This window comes from Myotis myotis, unplaced genomic scaffold (assembly GCF_014108235.1).
Source record: "Myotis myotis isolate mMyoMyo1 unplaced genomic scaffold, mMyoMyo1.p scaffold_m19_p_5, whole genome shotgun sequence".
NCBI lineage: Eukaryota > Metazoa > Chordata > Mammalia > Chiroptera > Vespertilionidae > Myotis > Myotis myotis.
This window is the reverse complement of record NW_023416357.1, coordinates 33,590,204-33,610,328: the sequence shown is the minus strand read 5'-3', so window position 1 is coordinate 33,610,328 and position 20,125 is coordinate 33,590,204. Positions and strand designations below refer to the sequence as shown.

Here is a 20,125-nt window from a genome sequence, read left to right as displayed (position 1 = left end):
TTTGCAATAGCATGGATGGACATGGAGAGCATTATGTTAAGCAAAATAAGCCAGTTAGAGAAAGATAAATATCACATGATCTTACTCATTTGTGGAATATAATCAACAGCATAAACTGATGAACAAAAATAGATTCAGAGACAGAGAAGCATTGAACAGACCATCAAACCTTAGAGGGAAGATAGGGGAGGCTGGGGGCCTGGTGGGGGGTGGTAAGAGATCAACCAGTGAACTCATATGCACAACCCAAGGACACAGACAATGGGTGTTGAAGGCTTGGGAGCGGGGGAGAAGGCAATGGGGGAAAAGGGAGACATATGTAATACTTGAAACAACAAAGAATGAGAGAGAGAGAGAGAGAGAGAGATTTGCGTAGTGAGACTGATGACAACTTAATGTCCCAATCACATTTCTCTATTGGGTAAAGTCACTATGCTTGAAATGCCCTTTTGTCTCCTTTCATCCCCAGGTCTGCCCAAGCTCAGTTCAGGGATTTTGTGCTCCAGTCTACATGCACTGGGCAGACCAAAGAGGTGAAGCTTTATTTTCTCTTCATGATTTGATTACTAAGCCTAAAACCAGGTTTGCTAGTTGTCATGCAGCTGGCTGGGTTAGGCCACTCAAAGCTTATCTTCGAAATCTGATTCCCCCTTGCAGGTGGGTCCTTGGATTTTCTTTTCAGGGAGAAAAATGTACCATGTGTTTTCTCCAATTTACTGTACTTACTGTGATCCCCATCAAATCCTCTGTGGTTGAGGCAAGAATGTGGAGATAGACATTCTTTCCTTTAACATTTAGCACACTGTAGTGCAGCACTCAGTAAATATTAGCTCTGCTCACCTCTATCATTCTTCCCTCTTTTCTTGGCAGTTCTCTATGATCCACATTCATTAGCTTTTTCTCTCTTCATTAGTAAGTTTTATTTTATATTATTTATTTATTTATTATTGTTTAAAGTATTACAAATAGTAGTACATATGTCTCCTTTCTCCCCACTGACCTCCCCCTGGCCTCCCCGGCACATGCCCCCACCCCCTTAGTGTCTGTGTCCATTAGTTATGCTTATATGCATGCATCAAATTCTTTGGTTGATCTCTAACCTGCCCCTCCCCCCACCCTCCCCTGCCTTCCCCCTGAATTTGACAATCTGTTTAATACTTCTTTGTCTCTGTATCTATAGTGTGTTTTAAATACTGTTTTATATTCCATCTTTGTATGATAATAAAATAAACAAATCCTTGCTCCAATTTTACTTTCTTCTCATTTAAGAAGAAAGACCTTAAGAACAATAAGAAGGTTGGGATGATCTGGAGTGTGGGGGAAGGCATAATAGTTTTTCTCGGACATTTACAGGTATATCCTCTGATACTCCAGAGATAATAACAAGGGCCAAAGAATGAGTAATAGTGGAAGGCAGATATGAGGAATAAACAATCAATAGGGCTGCTTCAAGTTTCAATGGAATATCCTTGACACTGGAGAAGTCCCCGTAAAGACTAAAAAATAGCTACTTAGGATGATCTAGAAAAGACCTCAGCATAGAGTAAGGGATTAAAAAGATGAGAAACTATTCTTACCTATGAGCCTATGATTCTAACAGAGTTCTATGAGTTGGGCAAACACTGTTTTATAAACTGGAGGGAGAGTAACAAATTATGTTACACTGTATATGATTTTCAATAATTTTCTCATGATCTATAATAAAAGAATATGCAAATCAACCGAATGACCGAACAGCAGAACGACCGTCCAGATGGCCTTCCAGATGACGCTATGACACCCACTGGCGCCAGGCCTGCCAAGGCGGGTGCAATGTGATTGGTTGGGGGGCCCCGCCAACGCCCCATGATCGCACCACAGAGGGAGGCCCAGGCCACCCGGCCGGTGGCCAAAGAGGGAGGCCCAGGACACCTGGCTGGTGGTGCTGCGGCGGGTGGGCGGGGCCCCCCTCCACAGGGCGATCGATCTGGGGGCCCCACGATCAATCGCTCCACAGAGGGAGGCCCAGGCCACCAGCTAGCGATGCTGTGATGGGTGTGTGGGGACAGCCACCAATCATCCCGCAGAGGGAGGCCCGGGCCAGCCAAGCAATTGCACCCCACACCTATCGCCTACAGAGGGAGGCGACCGGTGGTGGGGGCGGGGGGGTGGGGGGAGGAAAGAGCTGCACAGATGGCAAGCAGTGGCAGTGGCGGGGGCAGGGCCAACTGCTGGCAGCAGGGGGAAGGAAAGCCTCGATAGGCCCTGATCGCCGGCCAGGCCTAGGGACCCTACCTGAGGGGTCCTTGATTGTGAGAGGGCGCAGGCTGGGCTGAGGGACAACTCCCTCCCCCCGCCCCCGCCACCCCACACACACAAATTTTGTGCACTGGGCCTCTAGTAGTTTATAAAATACATTAAGATCTGGAGCAAAGAGAATACAGAGGCAATCATGTTAATGAAAGGGATCAGTTACCTGTCTGGAAAAAGACTCTGGAAATAATTGTCCGACATAGTGGGCAGGGAGTGCTTGCAGGATTGTCTTTGGCAAGAGTCCGTAAGCACGGCTCACAGAAGATGTGGTGGCAAGGGTAACACATGTATGGGTTGAAATAAACATCCAGACACACTGCACAGATGTAGCTTTCCTTTTCTTCTACATATTCATTTTCATCATCTGTATTCATGTCATTAGTCAAAGTCTGCAAAACATAAGCAAAACCAATTTTTCTTAGTTCAGCATGAGATTAGTTTCCTTGAAAAAAGAGAGACTGACTTTATATTTTGTTAAAAATGAATGAAAATATTTATAAAAGCATATAACATTTGTTTCTGTGACATTCAAACTGACAGAAATACTACCTTGTAAAGAAGAAACTGAAAACACACGAAAAAACTCAAAATCTCCATTATTCTTTTTATAGAATGCTAAATGCTAACATATACCGAAGCACATTAAGCACACCTGTATCTCTAAGTAATCAGCACTACTTAGTAAGTGTTAGGTATACCAGACCCAGGATTAAAGATTCTCCATTTGTCCTACCCCCACCACCGTATGAAATTTTATGGATGCAGTATAGAGAAGTGGTTCAGAATTTGGGCTGTAAAGTCAAACAGACCTGTGGCTTAAATAAGTTATTGTGACCTTAACCTTATTCAATCACTCTGATTCTCAATTTCCTACTAAGTATAATGACTGTCTTAGTCTGTGTGGGCTGCTGCTCCTGTCAGACAAGGTTCTGTTATTTAGAGCTAAACTCACAATAACCATCTCCACTTGCCTGCTAACTCCCTACTTTTCACAAGCAACCATCCCTGAGACAACAGTGGTTAAGACCTTTCATACCTTATCTTGGCTCACACAAAATATAAAAGCACATGTGCACATAAACACGCTGCTACTTTTTCACTTATCAACATATCATGAATACCTGTATCAGTAGATATTGATCTATCTTTTCCTCTTATTTTTAACCTAGGTACACACGTATTTTACATAAATAAAATTATCTCATCTCATCTTTTCATGTTTCAGCTTCTCTCTCCCTCCCTCCCCAACCCCCCCCCACATCTCTCTCTCTCTCCCTCTCTCTCTCTCTCTCTCTCTCTCTCTCTCTCTCTCTCTCTCTCTCTCTCTCTCTCTCTCTCCTTGCTTGCCTTCCCCCTTCCTGTCTTTGTGGACTTGCTCCTCCTCTCACTCTTCTGATTCCTCTCTGACGCCTGATCACTCTCCTTCTATTACTCTGCCCTCTGTAAAGTGTTCCACCCCTCTATTAGGCCCCTACTATTCTTCTGATACCTTCCACAATACTTCTACATCAAGCACGCTTGTTCTACATATGTCCTCCTCTATTACATTTATATGACCCTTGTGGGCATGGATTATGCTTTATTTACTTTTTCTTAACTCCTGGACCTGGAGGGAAGAATAGAAATTGGAATGAAGGGTGAAAGTGGAAAGGAAATTTGAGTTAAGAGGAAAGTATGGGGAAACCATGGAGAGTGAGGATGAGGCACCTGTCAGTCTGACTACACAGGGTTTTTCCAATAAGGAATAGGAAATATTCCTTGGAGAGATAAGGTGGGTCAGTTGCTATTGATCAGGACTGGGCAAGTGATAGACTATGGGCCAAAGACAGGCTGCTGCCTGTTTCTGTAAGTAAAACTTCACTGGAACACAGCCATGCTCCTTTGCCTCTGTACTGTGGATGGCTGCTTTGTGCTACCATGGCAGAACTAAGCAGTGGTGACAGAGACTATGATCGGCAAAGCCTACAGTAGAGACCATTCCTTGCTAGCCTGAGAAGTTTCATTATGTTCCTGAACACAGCACTGCTAATTTCCCCCTCAATCAATAAATATTTATTGAGTGAGTTAATAAGCATTATTTCAGGCTTTCTTAGTCTGCTCAGGTTGCAATAACAAAATACCACAGACGGGGTAGCTTAAACAGCAAACATATATTTTTGTCTTCAAGCTGGGAATCCAAGATCAGGGTGCCGAATATGGTGAGTTCTGAGGAAGGCTCCCTTCCTGGCTTGCAGATGGCCACCTTCTCTCTTTGCGCTCACACGGCCTTTCCTCTGTGCATGCAGAGATCTTTCTTCCTTTTCTTACAAGGCCAGCAATCCTATGTGACCACTCCCTCCACCCCTATGATATGACCACGTTTAATCTTTATTATCTCCTAAAATCCCTATCTTGTTGGGGGTTAGAGCTTCAACAGATGAATTTTGGGAGGACACAACTCAGTACATAGCACCGATACACAAGGCACTAGGAATACTGCAGTGAACATATCAAGCTAGTAAGGCCTAAGAACTAGTTCTTTAAAAAGAACTACATATATATATATATATATATATATATATATATATATATGAAAAATCTATATATATATAGAAGAAAAATCTCTCTATATATAATATGCTAACTGTCCCTCTGTTTGACAAGTCGCTATGATGCTCACTGACCACCAGGGGGCAGATGCTCCAACCGGTAGGTTAGCTTGCTGCTGGGGTCTGGCCATCAGGACTGGGTGAGACAGGCCAGACGCATGCCCTGGAGCCCTCCCAGGATCCCTCCCTGGCCCCGATCCTGCACTGGTGGGGTCCCTCGCCTGGCCTGCGCCCTCTCACAATCCGGGACTCCTTGGGAGATGTCGGAGAGCTGGTTTTAGCCTGATCCCCACAGGCCAGGCAAGTGCACAGGGCCTCTAGTATATTTATAAGAATGTGAGTCTTAAGTGGCAGAAAGAGGCCGTAATTAAGGAATGGGTACCAAGGACCTGAACCAGAGTGGTTGCCTTGAAAATTTAAGATATTTTGAAACCAAAATCAGCAACAGCTAATTTTCATTTTGGTTAAGGAGGAGGCACTGGTTTTATGATGAAAAATTTGATTTTTCCCCTCTTAAATCTTAAAATAATCATATCCTTTGAGTTCACATTTTTATTCTTATTTGCATTTCGCAACTTCTTTTGAAGTTTTTAAAAAAGAAGTCAAAGATCCGTGTTTCTGGCCTCCAGGGAGGTGAGAAGTCCCATTGGGCTATGAGCTACCATGGAGAGTGAACACATCTATAATAAAAGCCATTTTTCAGCCTCCAGTGCCAATCCTTAGAGCTGTCAATCAGTTCCAGATCCACTAAATGCAGCTGCTCAAAACCACAGCCTGTCACTCATTACTAGAGAGTAAAGAGTTCTTTCAGTCTTCTTTCTTCTTTACTAAAGCTCTTGGGCCTCTTTTCCTGCCGTATTACTTACTTCTTTATTTTCTTTGTATCTTTGTAGCAAAAAAAGCTCCTCCATTTATATATTAACCAGTGTGTTTTCTGTTCTAGGACCTTGTTATCCATGACCCTTCTTCTCCACTCAGGCAGAAATAGATAATGTTTGATTGCCTCAAGGAATGGATGGCATAGCAGTATGTAAATAACAAAGAAATTATTAAATTTTTGGCATTTGATTTTCAAAAGCCAGGATTCTGAGTATAAATGATAGAAATGAAGAGGTTTTTTTTCCTGCTTCTGCTTTCCCCATCTCCTATGCTCAACATATACTAGATAAAGATTCTTTGGGATTTGGGCAGAAATCTGGAAGATCTCTGAGAGAACACTATGCAACATATTCACCTAAATCGGAGAATAATGGACAGGATAAGAAATTCCATCAGATTTTGGGTTTTGATAGGAAGCCCACAACCTCCAATCTCTAGAATATAGTCTAAGGAGGAAGCAAGGTCTCAGAATTCTCTCATGCTTAGCACAGAAGGAGCAGCAAAAGATAGCACTGACTTAGCACTGAGTGGACAGTTAAAGTACTGTCAATCAATCACTCAATACAAGAAAGAAAGTAAAGTAACCATGCACACAGCTTAGTAGGTGTCAACCACGCCAAATATTCATTACACCTTTCATTATGCTGACCTAGAAACTGAGGACACATACCTAGGGGGGAAAGGAGAGGAAAAAGTTGTGTATTGATTAAGATTTAGTTTCTAGTCTCCAACAGAAAGAGGGCTCAAAAAAAATTAAATTTACTCAATCATTTATTCATTCATTCAGAAAATATCCATTACATATTTGTTAAGTACAAATAACATTTAGTTAAAAATACTGAAAATTACATTTCTTGAATACCTGACTTTGTGGACTATGATTCATTCCTAGAACAAATTCTTCCCTCCCTCATCTTTTCATTATATCTTTTAACCTCTTCACATAAACTGACGGTCTGATCGATGTTTCTCTGTCTCTGGATCTGTCTTTGTTCATCAGTTTATGTTGTTCATTATATACCATAAAAGAGTGAGATCGTGTGATATTTATCTTTCTCTGACTGGCTTATTTCACTTAGCATAATGCTCTCCAGTTCCATCCATGCTGTTGCAAATGGTAAGAACTCCTTCTATATTTGATACAAAGTCCATGCTAGTTATGGAAAAAATTTAGCTATTAAAGTTATCAGAAAATAGCAGTAATTAAGGAATGGCACATGAAAGCTACTCTAAATATACAGACATAAATGTTACAGAATTCTTTTCATTTATGATTCTTAAAAAATGTAAATTTTTATGTCATTGTGTCATAAGAATCTGTATTTCTAGTATCAGAATATGACTTCAAATTTGTACAAATGCATATTCCAAATTTGATAGTTTTGCATTTCTAATATATACTAGCTTCTGTAATTAGCTAGTTACTAATAATAGGAAAGGAGCAAAGAGAAAGCCAGATATTATAGATGTCATTTGGGCAGCTTCACCAGGAAGCTGCAACTTTGCACTCCCAGGGAACCACCAGCCCATTCCCTGCAGACCACTGGCGAAAGGGGTCCAACAAAGGGAAATAGATGCATGCACAGTAAAACTGGTACAACATAGGGAAGATGTCTTCAGTCAAAACCTGGAAACAGAGATCATTGCCCAAGGTAGGCAGGGTCACTGCAAACCTGCAAAAATTTGGGAATAGATAATCCCCTAACTAAAGGAATTTGCTCTTCTGCATTTGCCTGTGTTTCCTCCATAGCCATGTGGCCCTGCTGACCCCACACAGAACGGACTGATGGACTGCAGCAAGGAACACAAGCTAAGCTAGCCTGATCTGGACTAGACTGCTCCAACATGGAGAGGAAACTCTGGAAACTGTCTCTGATTCTAGCTCTGCTGAAGCAGAAGCTACACTTCTTCCTTGGCAGGACAAGGGGAAGTGGGTCCTTGGAAACGGGAGTGTAATTCAACAGAAATAAAGCTTTCTACAACACCTCATCCACTCGTGTGAGTCTCTGAAAATTCATTTTCTTGGGTTATTGTAAGAAGACCACCTCTACAAGCAACTGGTAGAGATGAGGATCTCTCCCCATGGATAACACTTCCATGTCGGTCATCAAAAATACATTATAGGAAATAATTGGAAGAGTTTTCTATATTCCCCAAAAAACACTTTTGGTCAATACGGGAAAACAGGCTAATGCAATAAGCCTCACTCAAGTGCTAATTAAAAAAATAAAGCTACATAAAGTGTTCAAAAACCTGGCGGAAGGAAAAAATGGTGGCTGAATAGGTAGACATGTACTGAGCCTTATCCCAGAGCAGATAAATGGGGCACCTAAATTGAGTAACATCCATCTGGAATTGGCGAAGTAGACACAGCTGGTGAGACCATTCACAGCCGGGAGGGGCACAGCACACCTGGAGAACGGTAGAATCGGGGATCTGGGCGGGAGAGAGAGACGTGTGTGACCACCGGGATAAGGTCAGAAGGAAGCTGCATGGCACCAAGTCCGCGTCCCTTGGAGACAGGCATAACATCCGACTATGGAAGAGAGGTCCACAGGGTTGCTGGCAACAGAGGGTTCTAGATCTAAGTCCACAGCTGCAAGAGGCTGAGCCCAGAAAGGAGGCCTGAAGAGTTGCCCGAGCCATGCGATGCAGGGGGGGGGGGGGAGAGGGAGAAACTCACAGTTGTTTTGCCGCTGTTTTGTCTTTGTCTTTATTCGATAAAACCAGTTCATAAGACCTTTCAAATACAAGTACTCACTGTGGTGGAGGTGTGGGTTTGTGGAGTCATGGGAGAGGCTGTGGAGGAGAGTGGATGGGGGAGAGGTGACTGGGAGCCTGGCACTGAGACATCTAAGCAGCCCTTTTACTCCTGAAGAGCCAGCCCCTCCCAGCAGCCTCAAGACAGCCAATACAGCCAGACCCAGACTACAACCTGAGCTGTACAAAGGAAACAGACTTGAATAGCCCTAAAGAGCCCTCAGGGACTGAGTTGAAAAGGGGGGCTCAGTCCCGGGAAAAGGAAAGCAATACAGCACCTAAAGCCCTGTTGGAAACAAGCTTGAGAGATTAAGACTGACAGCAGGCAGATTGGTCCCGCCTGCTTGCACAAACAGAGGAGCTGTGGATCACTTGGAACTTCAACAAGGTGCTAACTACCTAACAGGAAACTGAGAAGTGGCAGACAGAAGAGTGGGGTCTTAAACCAGCCCCCATGGGGCATTAAAACTCAGCTGAAGTGAATGACACTTCACTTCTTTATCTTTTATTTTAAAAAATAAAATATTTTATTATTTTATCTTATTTTTTCCACCCTTTTCTTCCCCACTTCTCCTTCTTCCATCATATTTTCCACTTTCCTGTCCCCACTTCAGTTTTTCTCTTTCCTTTCTTTTTACCCCTGGTTAAAAATTGATCTTCTTTATCTGCTTTACTGATGTATTATTATTATTGTAGTCTCTGTTGGCTTATTCATATATCTAATTTCCTCTCCCCTGCTCCAATTCCATGAACCCTTCTCCTTTCTCTTTCTCTAATAGTCATTTTTTAAAAATGTATGCTTGCTTTTCTTCTCCTCTCATGCTCTCTTCTTCTCCCAATTGTTTAATTAGTTTCACTCAATAAACTCAAGCCTACCTGCTCTCTCCTCTATTCTCCTTTTCCAAAAATGAATGAATAAATTAAAAAATATACATATATTTTTGTTTTATCTTTTTTAAAAAAAATATATTTTATTGATAATTTACAGAGAGGAAAGGAGAGGGATAGAGAGCTAGAAACATCGATGAGAGAGAAACATCAACCAGCTGCCTCCTGCACACCCCCCACTTGGGATATGTCCGCAACCAAGGTACATGCCCTTGACCGGAATCGAACCTGGGATCCATCAGTCCCCAGGCCGACACTCTATCCACTGACCCAAACCGGTTAGGGCTGTTTTATCTTTTTATTATTTATTTTGTAATTAATTTATTTTATTTTTTCCTTTTCTTCTTATCCACTCATTCTCTTTCACCTCCTCTATACTGAACCGTGGTCCTTCCCCTATTCATTCAATTCCTTAACCTTACTTTCTGTATATAAGCTCTGCCTCTACTGATTCTGTCCTCCCTCCCACCCCTGTTTTGTGGGTGTATGTTGTTTGCATTTTTTGATTTATCTGTTTGTTTTGTGGTGTTTTCTTATTTTTATTTTCTCTCATACCTTTTATTTTCTTTCCTTGATATCATCTTTGCTCTCTTTTCTCTCTCCTAATTCTCTTTTCTCTGGTGGTCACTTTAATTGGGGTTATTGGTGTCATGAGTACATTCGGGTTTTGTTCCTTTTGTGTTGTGTCTTGTCAAGTTGTATTTTGTGCTGTTTGGTCAAGGTGGTAGAGAGTGAGCCACATAACCAGACACCATGAGAGGAGACTCTATCCACGAACTGGACAGCAACACTCAAGACCCAATTATACCAAGAGAACCCAAATATCCCAAGTAGGGGGCGTCCCTAGAATACCCAGCCCAGAAGACCTGACAGATTGCGCTACTGGGTCACACAAAACATGAACTATTTAAGACAAACTCAAAAAATCGGGGTGGCATAGCAGTATGATCTAATACATAGAAACAATCACAAAGGAACAGCAAAAATGGGGAAACAAAGAAACAACCCCCATATGCAAGAAAAGGAGGAAGCACCAGAAAAGGAAATAAATGAAATGGAGGCAAGCAATTTATCAGAGAAAGAGCACTGGTTATAAGGATGCTGAAAAGGATGGAAGACAAATTCAACAACATGTAAGAATCAACAGGAAATAAAGAAGAATCAATAATAGGGGTACCAGTAGGAGAGGAAGCTGAGCAAGGAACAGAAAACCTGTTTGAAGAAATAATGACAGAACACTTCCCTGATTTGGGGAAGAAAAAAGGCACACAAGTACAAGATGCACACAGAGTTCCAAACAAGATGAACCCAAAAAGGCCCACACCAAGACACATCATAATTAAATTGGCAAACATCAATGACAAAGTAAGAATCTCAAAGGCTGCCAGAGAGAGACATAAAGTTACCTATAAGGGATCTCTAATTAGACTAACAACTGATTTCTCAACAGAAACACATCAGGCCAGAAAGGAATGGAATCAAATACACAGAGCAAAGCAAGGACTGAATCCAAGAATACTATACCCAGCAAGGTTATCATTCAAAACTGAAGGTGAAATAAGGAGCTTCACAGACAAAAAAAAAAAAAAGGCTAAGGGAGTTCATTACCACCAATCCAGCAATGCAAGAAATGCTAAAGGGACTGGTGTAAAAAGAAGAAATAGAAAGGGAAGAAGGAACACAGGAATAAAGAATAAAAATGACAACAAATAGTACCTATCAATAACAACCTTAAATATAAATGGGTTAAATGCTCTAATCAAAAGACATAGGGTAGCTGAATGGATAAGAAAACATGACCCATATACTTGCTGTCTACAAGAGACCCACCTCAGAACAAAGGACTCACAAAGACTGATAGTGAAGGAATGGAAAAAATTTTTTCAGGCAAATGGAAATGAAAAGGAAAAAAAGCTGGGGTAGCAATACTTATATCTGACAAATTAGACCTCAAAGTGAAGGCCAGAACAAGAGATAAGGAGGGCCACTTCATAATACTAAAGGGAGCAATTCAACAAGAGGATATAACTCTGGTAAACATATATTCACCCAATACAGGAGCACCCAAATACATTAAAAAACTTCTGGAAGATATCAAGGAAGAGATTGCCAGCAATACCATCATAGTAGGGGTCTTTAATACCCCATTGACACCACTGGATAAATCCTCTAAACAAAAAATCATCAAAGAAACAGCAATCCTAGATGACTCACTACATCAGATGGAACTAATTGACATCTTCAGAACACTGCGCCCCAAAGCTACAGAATACACATTCTTCTCAAGTGCACATGGGACATTTTCAAAGATAGACCACATATTAGGACATAAGCAATCTCTTCAAATTCAAGAAGATGGAAATCATATCAAGCATCTTCTCAGATCACAATGGAATAAAATTAGAAATCAACTACAATAAAAAAAGCAAACATTTTGAGGCTAAATAGCAGGCTAGTAAACAATGATTGGATAATCAAAGAGATCAAAGAAGAAATAAAAATCATCCTGGAAACAAATGATAACAAAAACACAACAATCCAAAATCTATGGGACACGGCGAAAGCAGTCCTGAGAAGGAAATTCATAGTTCTACAGACCTATCTCAAAAAACAAGGAAAACTATTAATAAAGTATCTAACACTACAACTCAAAGAATTAGAAAAAGAGCAACAAGAAAAAGCCTGCAGTAAGCAGAAAGAAGGAAATAATAAAAATCAGAGCAGAAATAAATGACATAGAGACCAAAAATAATAATAATAATAATACAAAAGATCAATAAAACCAAGAGCTGGTTCTTTGAAAGGATAAACAAGATTGATGAACCTCTAGCCAGGCTCACTAGGAAACAGAGAGGACCCAAATAAACAAAATCAGAAATGAAAGACGTAAAGTAACAACCAACCCCATAGACATACAGAGGATTGTAAAAACACTACAAACAACTCTACTTCAACAAACTGAACAACCTAGATGAAATGGACATATTCTTAGAAAAATACAAGCTTCCAAAACTCAATCAGGAAGAATTAAAAAAAACATGAATAGGCTAATAACTACCAATGAAATTGAAGCAATAATTAAAAAAAAAAAAAAACTTCCAGCAAACAAAAGCCCTGGTCTGGAAAGCTTCAGAAGGGGAGTCTTACCAAATATTTAAAGAAGAACTAAAATCTATCCTCCCCAGACTAGTCCAAAAAATTCAAGAGAAAGGCACACTTCCAAGCTCTTTCTATGAAGCCAGCAATACCCTAATCCCAAAACTAATAAAGACACCACAAAGAAAGAGAATTAGGCCAATATCCCTGATGAAAATAGATGCTAAAATCCTCAACAAAATTATAGCAAATCGGATCCAGCATTACATTAGAAAGATCATACACCATGACCAAGTGGAATTTATCCAGGGATGGAAGGCTGGTACAATATCTGTAAATCAATAAATGGGATGCATCACACAAACAAATTGAGAGACAAAAATAATTATATCAACTGATGCAGATAAAGCTTTTGAAGAAATCCAACACCCATTCCTGATAAAAACTCTCAGCAAAGTGGGAATAGAGGGATCATACCTCAACATAATAAAAGCCTTATATGACAAACCTACAGCCAACATCATACTCAATGGGCAAAAACTAAAACCATTTCACTTAAGAACAGGAACAAGACATAGATGTCCACTTTCACCACTCCTTTTTGACATAGTGCAGGAAATGCTAGCCATAGCAATCAAACAAGAAGAAGAAATAAAAGGAAAAGAAATAAAACTGTCATTATTTGCAGATGACATGATATTGTACATAGAAAATCCTAACGACTCCATAAAAAAACTACTAGACTTAATAAATGAATTTGGCAATGTAGCAAGATACAAAATTAACACCCAGAAATCTATACCTTTTTTATACACTAATAACTCACAGAAAGAGAAACTAAAAAACAATCCCATTTACCATTGCACCAAAAAAATTAAGATACCTAGGAATAAACTTAACGAAGGAGGTAAAAGACTTGTACTCGGAAAACTACAGGACATTGAAAAAAGAGATAGAGGAAGACATAAACAGATGGAAGAATATACCGTGTCCATGGACTGGTAGAATCAACATCATTAAAATGTCCATACTACCCAAAGCAATCTATAGATTCAATGCAATCCCCATTAAAATGCCAATGGCATATTTCACAGATCTAGAATAAACTCTCCAAAAATTCATCTGGACTAAAAAAAGACCCAGAATAGCCTCAAAAATACTGAGAAAGAAGAACAACATTGGAGGGATCACATTACCAGATATCACGCTATATTACCAAGCCACTGTTTTCAAAACTCCCTGGTACTGGCACAAAAATAGACATGTAGACCAATGGAACAGAACAGAGAACCCAGAAATTGGCTCAAGTCAATATACTTAATTAATAGTTGACAAAGGAGGCAAGAGCATACAATGGAGTCAGGACAGTCTCTTTAATAAATGGTGTTGGGAAAATTGCACAGATACATGCAAAAAAAATGAAACTATACCACCAACTTACACCGTACACAAAAATAAATTCAAAATGGATAAAAGACTTAAACGTAAAAATCTTAGAAGAATTCATAGGCAGCAAAATATCAGACATATGTCATGGCAATATCTTTACCCACATAGCTCTTAGGGCAGTGATGGCGAACCTTTTGAACTTGGCGTGTCAGCATTTTGAAAAACCCTAACTTAACTCTGGTGCCATGTCACATGTAGAAATTTTTTGATATTTCAACCATAGTAAAACAAAGATTTATATTTTTGATATTTATTTTATATATTTAAATGCCATTTAACAAAGAAAAATCAACCAATAAAATGAGTTCACGTGTCACCTCTGACACGCGTGTCATACGTTCGCCATCACTGTCCTAGGGCAATGGAAACTGAGGAGAAAATAAACAAATGGGAATACATCAAAATAAAAAGCTTTTGCACAGCAAAAGAAACCATCAACAAAACAACAAGAAAGCCCACTGCATGGGAGAACATATCTGCCAATGTTATATCTGACAAGGGTTTAATCTCCAAAATTTGTAGTGAACTCATACAACTTGACAAAAGGAAGATAAACAATCCAATCAAAAAATGGGCAAAGGGTCTAAATAGATACTTTTCAAAAGAGGACATACAGAAGGCCAAGACACATATGAAAACATCTCAAAGTCACTAATCGTCTAAGAGATGCAAATCAAAACAACAATGAGGTACCATCTCACACCTGTCAGAATGGCTATCATTATCAAATCAACAAAGGACAAGTGCTGGCGAGGATGTGGAGAAAAAGGAACCGTCCTTCACTGCTGGTGGGAATGCAGGCTGGTGCAGCCACTATGGAAGACAGTATGGAGTTTTCTCAAAAAATTAAAAATGGAACTCCCATTGACCCAGTAATCCCCCTTCTAGGGAATCAGAAACACCAATCAGAAAGGATATATGCACTCCTATGTTCATAGCAGCACAATTTACAATAGCTAAGATTTGGAAACAGCCTAAATGCCCATTAGCAGATGAGTGGATTAAAAAACAGTGGTTCATCTACACAATGGAATACTACGCTGGTATAAAAAAAGAAGGAATTCTTACATTTGCAACAGCATAGATGGACCTGGAGAACATTATGTTAAGCGACACAAGCCAGTCAGAGAAAGATAAATATCACATGATCTCATTCATTTGTGGAATATAATGAATAACATAAGCTGATGAACAAAAATAGAGCCAGAAGCATTGAACACACCTCCCAATCTAAAACGGAAGGCAGGGGCTGGGGGTCGGGGGGTAAGAGATCAACCAAAGGATGTGTATGCATGCATATGAGCATAGCCAATGGACACGGACAGTAGAGGGGTGAGGGCATGTGCTGGGGGGGTGGGAGCAGTCAGAGAGAGGTCAATGGGGGTGGGAAAGGAGACTTGTGTAATACTTTAAAAAATAAAGAATTTAAATTAAAAAAAAGTGTTCAAAAACCTAACATATACGTTGAAGATATAGATTAGGATATCTAGGCTCTATGTATAGCTGCACACTAGAAAAGCTGTTTGGTCTGAGGAATATGGTACAGAGCAAGCTACTCTAGACAGAGTCAACAGAGAGAATACCAGCATGTCAGATCTGCACTACTTGTGGGTGTGAGGTCTGAATTAGTACTTCCCAAGAAGCTGGGAAACGGTGCATAGAAAAAAATAACATTAAATCTTAAACTAGTGGAAGCCATAAGACCACAGCAAAGTCAAACACAAAACTGGTCCCAATTTCCCAAAATTCAGGGCCCCTGAGATTCACACAGAAACAACTTCTACTGAAGGTAAGCTTATAGTAAAAAATTACAAAGTATGCCAGAAAACAAACTGCCAATAAAAAGTATAAGTAGATGTATGAATGGAAAAATTCACCTTTGAAGAATTACATGTAACTGAAAAATGTATAAAAATTTTAAAATAATATGTTAAAAGAGAATTTAAAAGAGGAATACAGTCAATAAGGCAAAACAAGATATAATAAACATATAATGTAATAAAAATAATAAAAAATATAATAAAACAAAAAGTGAATTTAAAAGAGAACCCAAATGGAAATTGTAAATGTAAAAGAGCCAGGATAAAAAAGATTGATTCAGTGAACTGGAAAACATTGCTAAAGGAAACAATCTTTAAGATTCTTAGCTTATCTTAGAGAGACAAGGTAGAGACTTCCTTGAATCCTTCTAAGCACATAATAGGAATATAAGAAAATTTAGAAAATCATCTAATTCAGCACTAAAACCAAGGCTTCTCTAAAAATATCTTTTAAATAAAACTCTAAATGTTTCTCTAATCATTAAATTGTATTATACTCTTCTCTTCTCCCAATTCCAGTGTCAAACCTGTGGGGAGAATTCTGGTCTTTTTGACTAAGCCACTGGCTCTCTGATATGACTCTACTGAAACCTCCACCAGTCACCATTCCTTTCAAATTCTCCATGCATGTAGGCCTTCTCTTTCTCCAATGGCTTCTCGCGTCACACACACACACACACACACACACACACACACACACACACACACGGAATTCTCTTAGTCTTGCACTTTGTTCTAGCTACCACCTTCCTTCTCTCTCCTTCTGTCAGAGCCAAACTTCTCAAATAAACTGTCTCTACTTGCTTTCTAAATTTTTTCACTTTTGCAAATATTCTTCAATTTATTTTTAGCTGTTACTAGATCTAATAGATATTTTTAAGTTTTCATCTTTCTTGATCTCTTGGTTGCATTTGACACTGTTGATCATTATCGTCTTAATATTTAAAAATGTCTTTAAATATATGTCACTTCTCTTGATTTTTATGATAAAATATTTTTTATTCCTCTTTGGTGCATCGTCCTTTTATCTCCTATGAAGTTGGATTTCTTTAAAGGCTTACTTCTAAACTGCCTCCTCATTTTTCCTTTCCAATCTATATAATTTCCCTAGGCAAAGGACCCACAGCTTCTGCCACTACCTGTATATAAATGACTTTTAGATTTATAACGCTAGCCCTGGCCTCTTTTTTGAACTCCAAAACTATAAAGATATAATTTCAGGAATACCTTTTCTGACTCCTTAATCTAAAATAGGTCCCCAGTCCCTGGCCGGTTTGGCTCAGTGGATAGAGCATCGGCCTGGAGACTGAAGGGTCCCAGGCTCGATTCCGGTCAAGGGCACCATCCAATAAAGGTCTTTGCAGAACTATCAAAAATATAAATAAACAAACAAACAAACAAACAAACAAACATAAAATAGGTCCCCAGTTATGTGCTCTCATAGCAACATGCATTTCTCCATTACAACATTTATTGTAGTTTGAATTTTACATATTTGTGTATGAGAGCTTGATTACTGTGTGCCACTGCCATGAGACTGTACGCTCTGCTGGATACATTGCCTGCTATGTAGTATGCACTCAGTATCAATTGAATGAAGGAGATATTTTAATATGCTTAATAAATTAGCAATGTTCACAATCAATTTAGTTTCTAAATTCCTTATTTCTAATCTATTCTCTTATCCTCATACTCTAAATCTATATGCATTTTAATTTTCTTTCTTGATTGGGGAGGAAAGGGGAACGGTTATAGATGGGGAGTAGGAGAGTATGTGTAAATCTGGAGATGTTCCTGAGATGTGGATGAAGTTCTCTTTCATTTGTGTCATTGTGAGGTGAAGAAAAAAGACAGCTGAGATTGCCAACTTATTATTTTTAAATAAAACAAAGTTCTAAGAAGATAGGAATAATTGAGACACATTATGCCTCTTTAGGCTAGTCAGAAACATGTGACTAAAAAAAGTTACATCTTATTCACTCTATCGTATCTACGGTGTGGTGGCCTAGTTTTAACCTCCCCTATGGGAATAAGCAATCTTTTTTGATAAGTAACATAACAGGCAGAAAGTAGAACAATCTAGTTCACTAAAATAGTGGTTTAGTTTATAACTATCTTTACACTGGTTAAGCAAAAAAAGAAAATATTAGGCACATACTTTATTCTAGTTCCATGGACATCAATAAAAATTCAGTTCACATACAATATTTACTTAAGCCTTTAAAGCATAATGCTGAGTATAATAGTCTAAATTAAAATTTTAAATGTTGCCCAATTTGTGGAAATTACCTGTATGTTATGGACTAAATGTGCCCCCCAAACTCATATGTTGAAATCCTTACCCCTGATGTGATGATATTTGGAGGTGGGGCCTTTGGGAGATGCTTAAGCCATGAGGGTTAACTCAGAAATGGGGTTAGTGCCTCTGTACAAGAGGGCCCAGAGAGCTCCCCTGCCCCTTCCAACATGTGAGGGCGCAGGGGATGGCCCTCTAGGAGCCAAGAAGCAAGCTCTCACCAGACAATGAATGTGCCAGCACCTTGATCTTGGACTTCCCAAGCTCCAGAACTGTGAGAAACAAATATTTGTTTAATCCACCTACGTTATTTTTGTTATAAATACCAAAGCAAACTAAGACATTGTATCTTCCACTTAAATGACTGAATATGATATAGAGGACGTTATCATTCTAATTAAAAAATAATAAATGCAAGAAAAATATGAAGGAAATAAAACTCCAAGTCACACTTTATCATGGATAACCAAGATAGCTGTTGTTAGTATTTTATGTGATTTCAATTTTGTTTTTGATGTGTGTGCATGACCTTTTTTTCCTACAAAAATAAGATTATGGTATACTTATCTCCCCACTGTGAACATTCTGCAAATCTGTATTCTTTTCTATCCTTCATAAAGGATGCAAAATAGTCTAGCAGCGGTTCTCAACCGGGGGTCGCCAACAATGAAAATACATCCTGCATATCAGATATTTACATTACTATTCATAACAGTAGCAAAATTACAGTTATGAAGTAGCAATGAAAATAATTTTATGGTTGGGGGTCACCACAACATGAGGAACTGTATTAAAGGGTTGCAGCATTAGAAAGGTTGAGAACCACTGGAGAGCAATGGTTCTTAATTGGGGTGATTTTGCCCAAAGGGGACATTGGGCAATAATTGGAAACATTTTACTGCCATGACTGAATGACTGGGAATGTGAGTGCTATTAGTGCCTGTGCACCTAATGTATGGAGATCAGGAATGCTGTTAAACTTCTAATAAGGCACAGGCAGCACCCCACCCCCAACCAAACTGTCCCGTCCAAAGTGTCGAAAGTGACAAGATTAAGAAAATACTGCCATTTGGGACAGCATGGATGGATCTTCTGAATATTATGCTAAGTGAAATAAGTCTGACAGAAAAAGTCAAGAACCATGATTTCACTCATGTGGGATATAAAACTGAAAGCAATAGCCCTGGCCATGTGGTTCAGTTGGTTGGAGCATCGTCCTATACACTAAAAGGCTATATGTTTGATTCCTGGTCAGGGCACATACCTAGGTTGTGGGTTCAATCCCCAGTTGGGACATGTACAGGAAGCAATCGATTGTTGTCTCTCTCACACACTGATGTTTTCTTTCTCTCTCCCTTTCTCTCTCTCTAAAATCAACGTTAAAAAAAATATCCTTGGGTGAGGATTAAAAAACACATACAAAACTGACAGCAACAAATGAACAAACAAGAAAACAAACAACTCATAGACACATGAAAACAGTACAGTGGTTTCCAGAGGGAAACAGGTAGGACAGTTGTAAAGGGTAAAGGGGGTAAAATATATGGTGACAGAAGATTAAACTTTAGGTGGTGGGCACATAATATTCAGATGATGTATCATAGAATTGTACACTCGAAACCTGTATAATTTTATTGACCAATGTCACCCCAATCAAATTACTGAATAAAATAAAAGAATATGGCAGGGAAATATATTGTGAATAAATGGGTATTTAAAAAAACACACCCTGCTTCAGTGCACAATGTATTTTAAATGCTGCAATCAATCAATGGAAGATGAAATAAAATTTTATACTACACAGTCATTAATTTCTGAAGACACATTACTAAATCTCCACTGTACCTTTTCAATGGAGATGCATAAAGCCCCTTTTAATATTCCTAAACTTCTTTGTGATGTATTACCATTGGGTGGCTTTTGAAAAGCAAAGAAAAATCCTGGCATGGGAATGTGGTCCTATTTTTGTATAGGTACATAAAATATTCATCTGCTCTATCCCTTTCCCAAGTTATATCTATTTTCCTCCCCTAGTTTTGATTTCATAGCTTTTCTAC

General features: G+C 39.2%; 1 protein-coding gene across 3 annotated transcripts in view; it reads right to left on the bottom strand.

Annotated features, from left to right (window-relative positions):
- RNF180 (ring finger protein 180) overlaps positions 1–20,125 on the bottom strand; it is a 94,008-nt gene that overhangs the window by 18,617 nt on the left and 55,266 nt on the right. For all 3 annotated transcript variants that reach the window (XM_036310430.1, XM_036310428.1, XM_036310431.1), the window contains exon 5: positions 2,456–2,681. In XM_036310430.1, the coding sequence (XP_036166323.1) occupies positions 2,456–2,681 (226 nt within the window). The remainder of the gene's footprint in view (positions 1–2,455; positions 2,682–20,125) is intronic.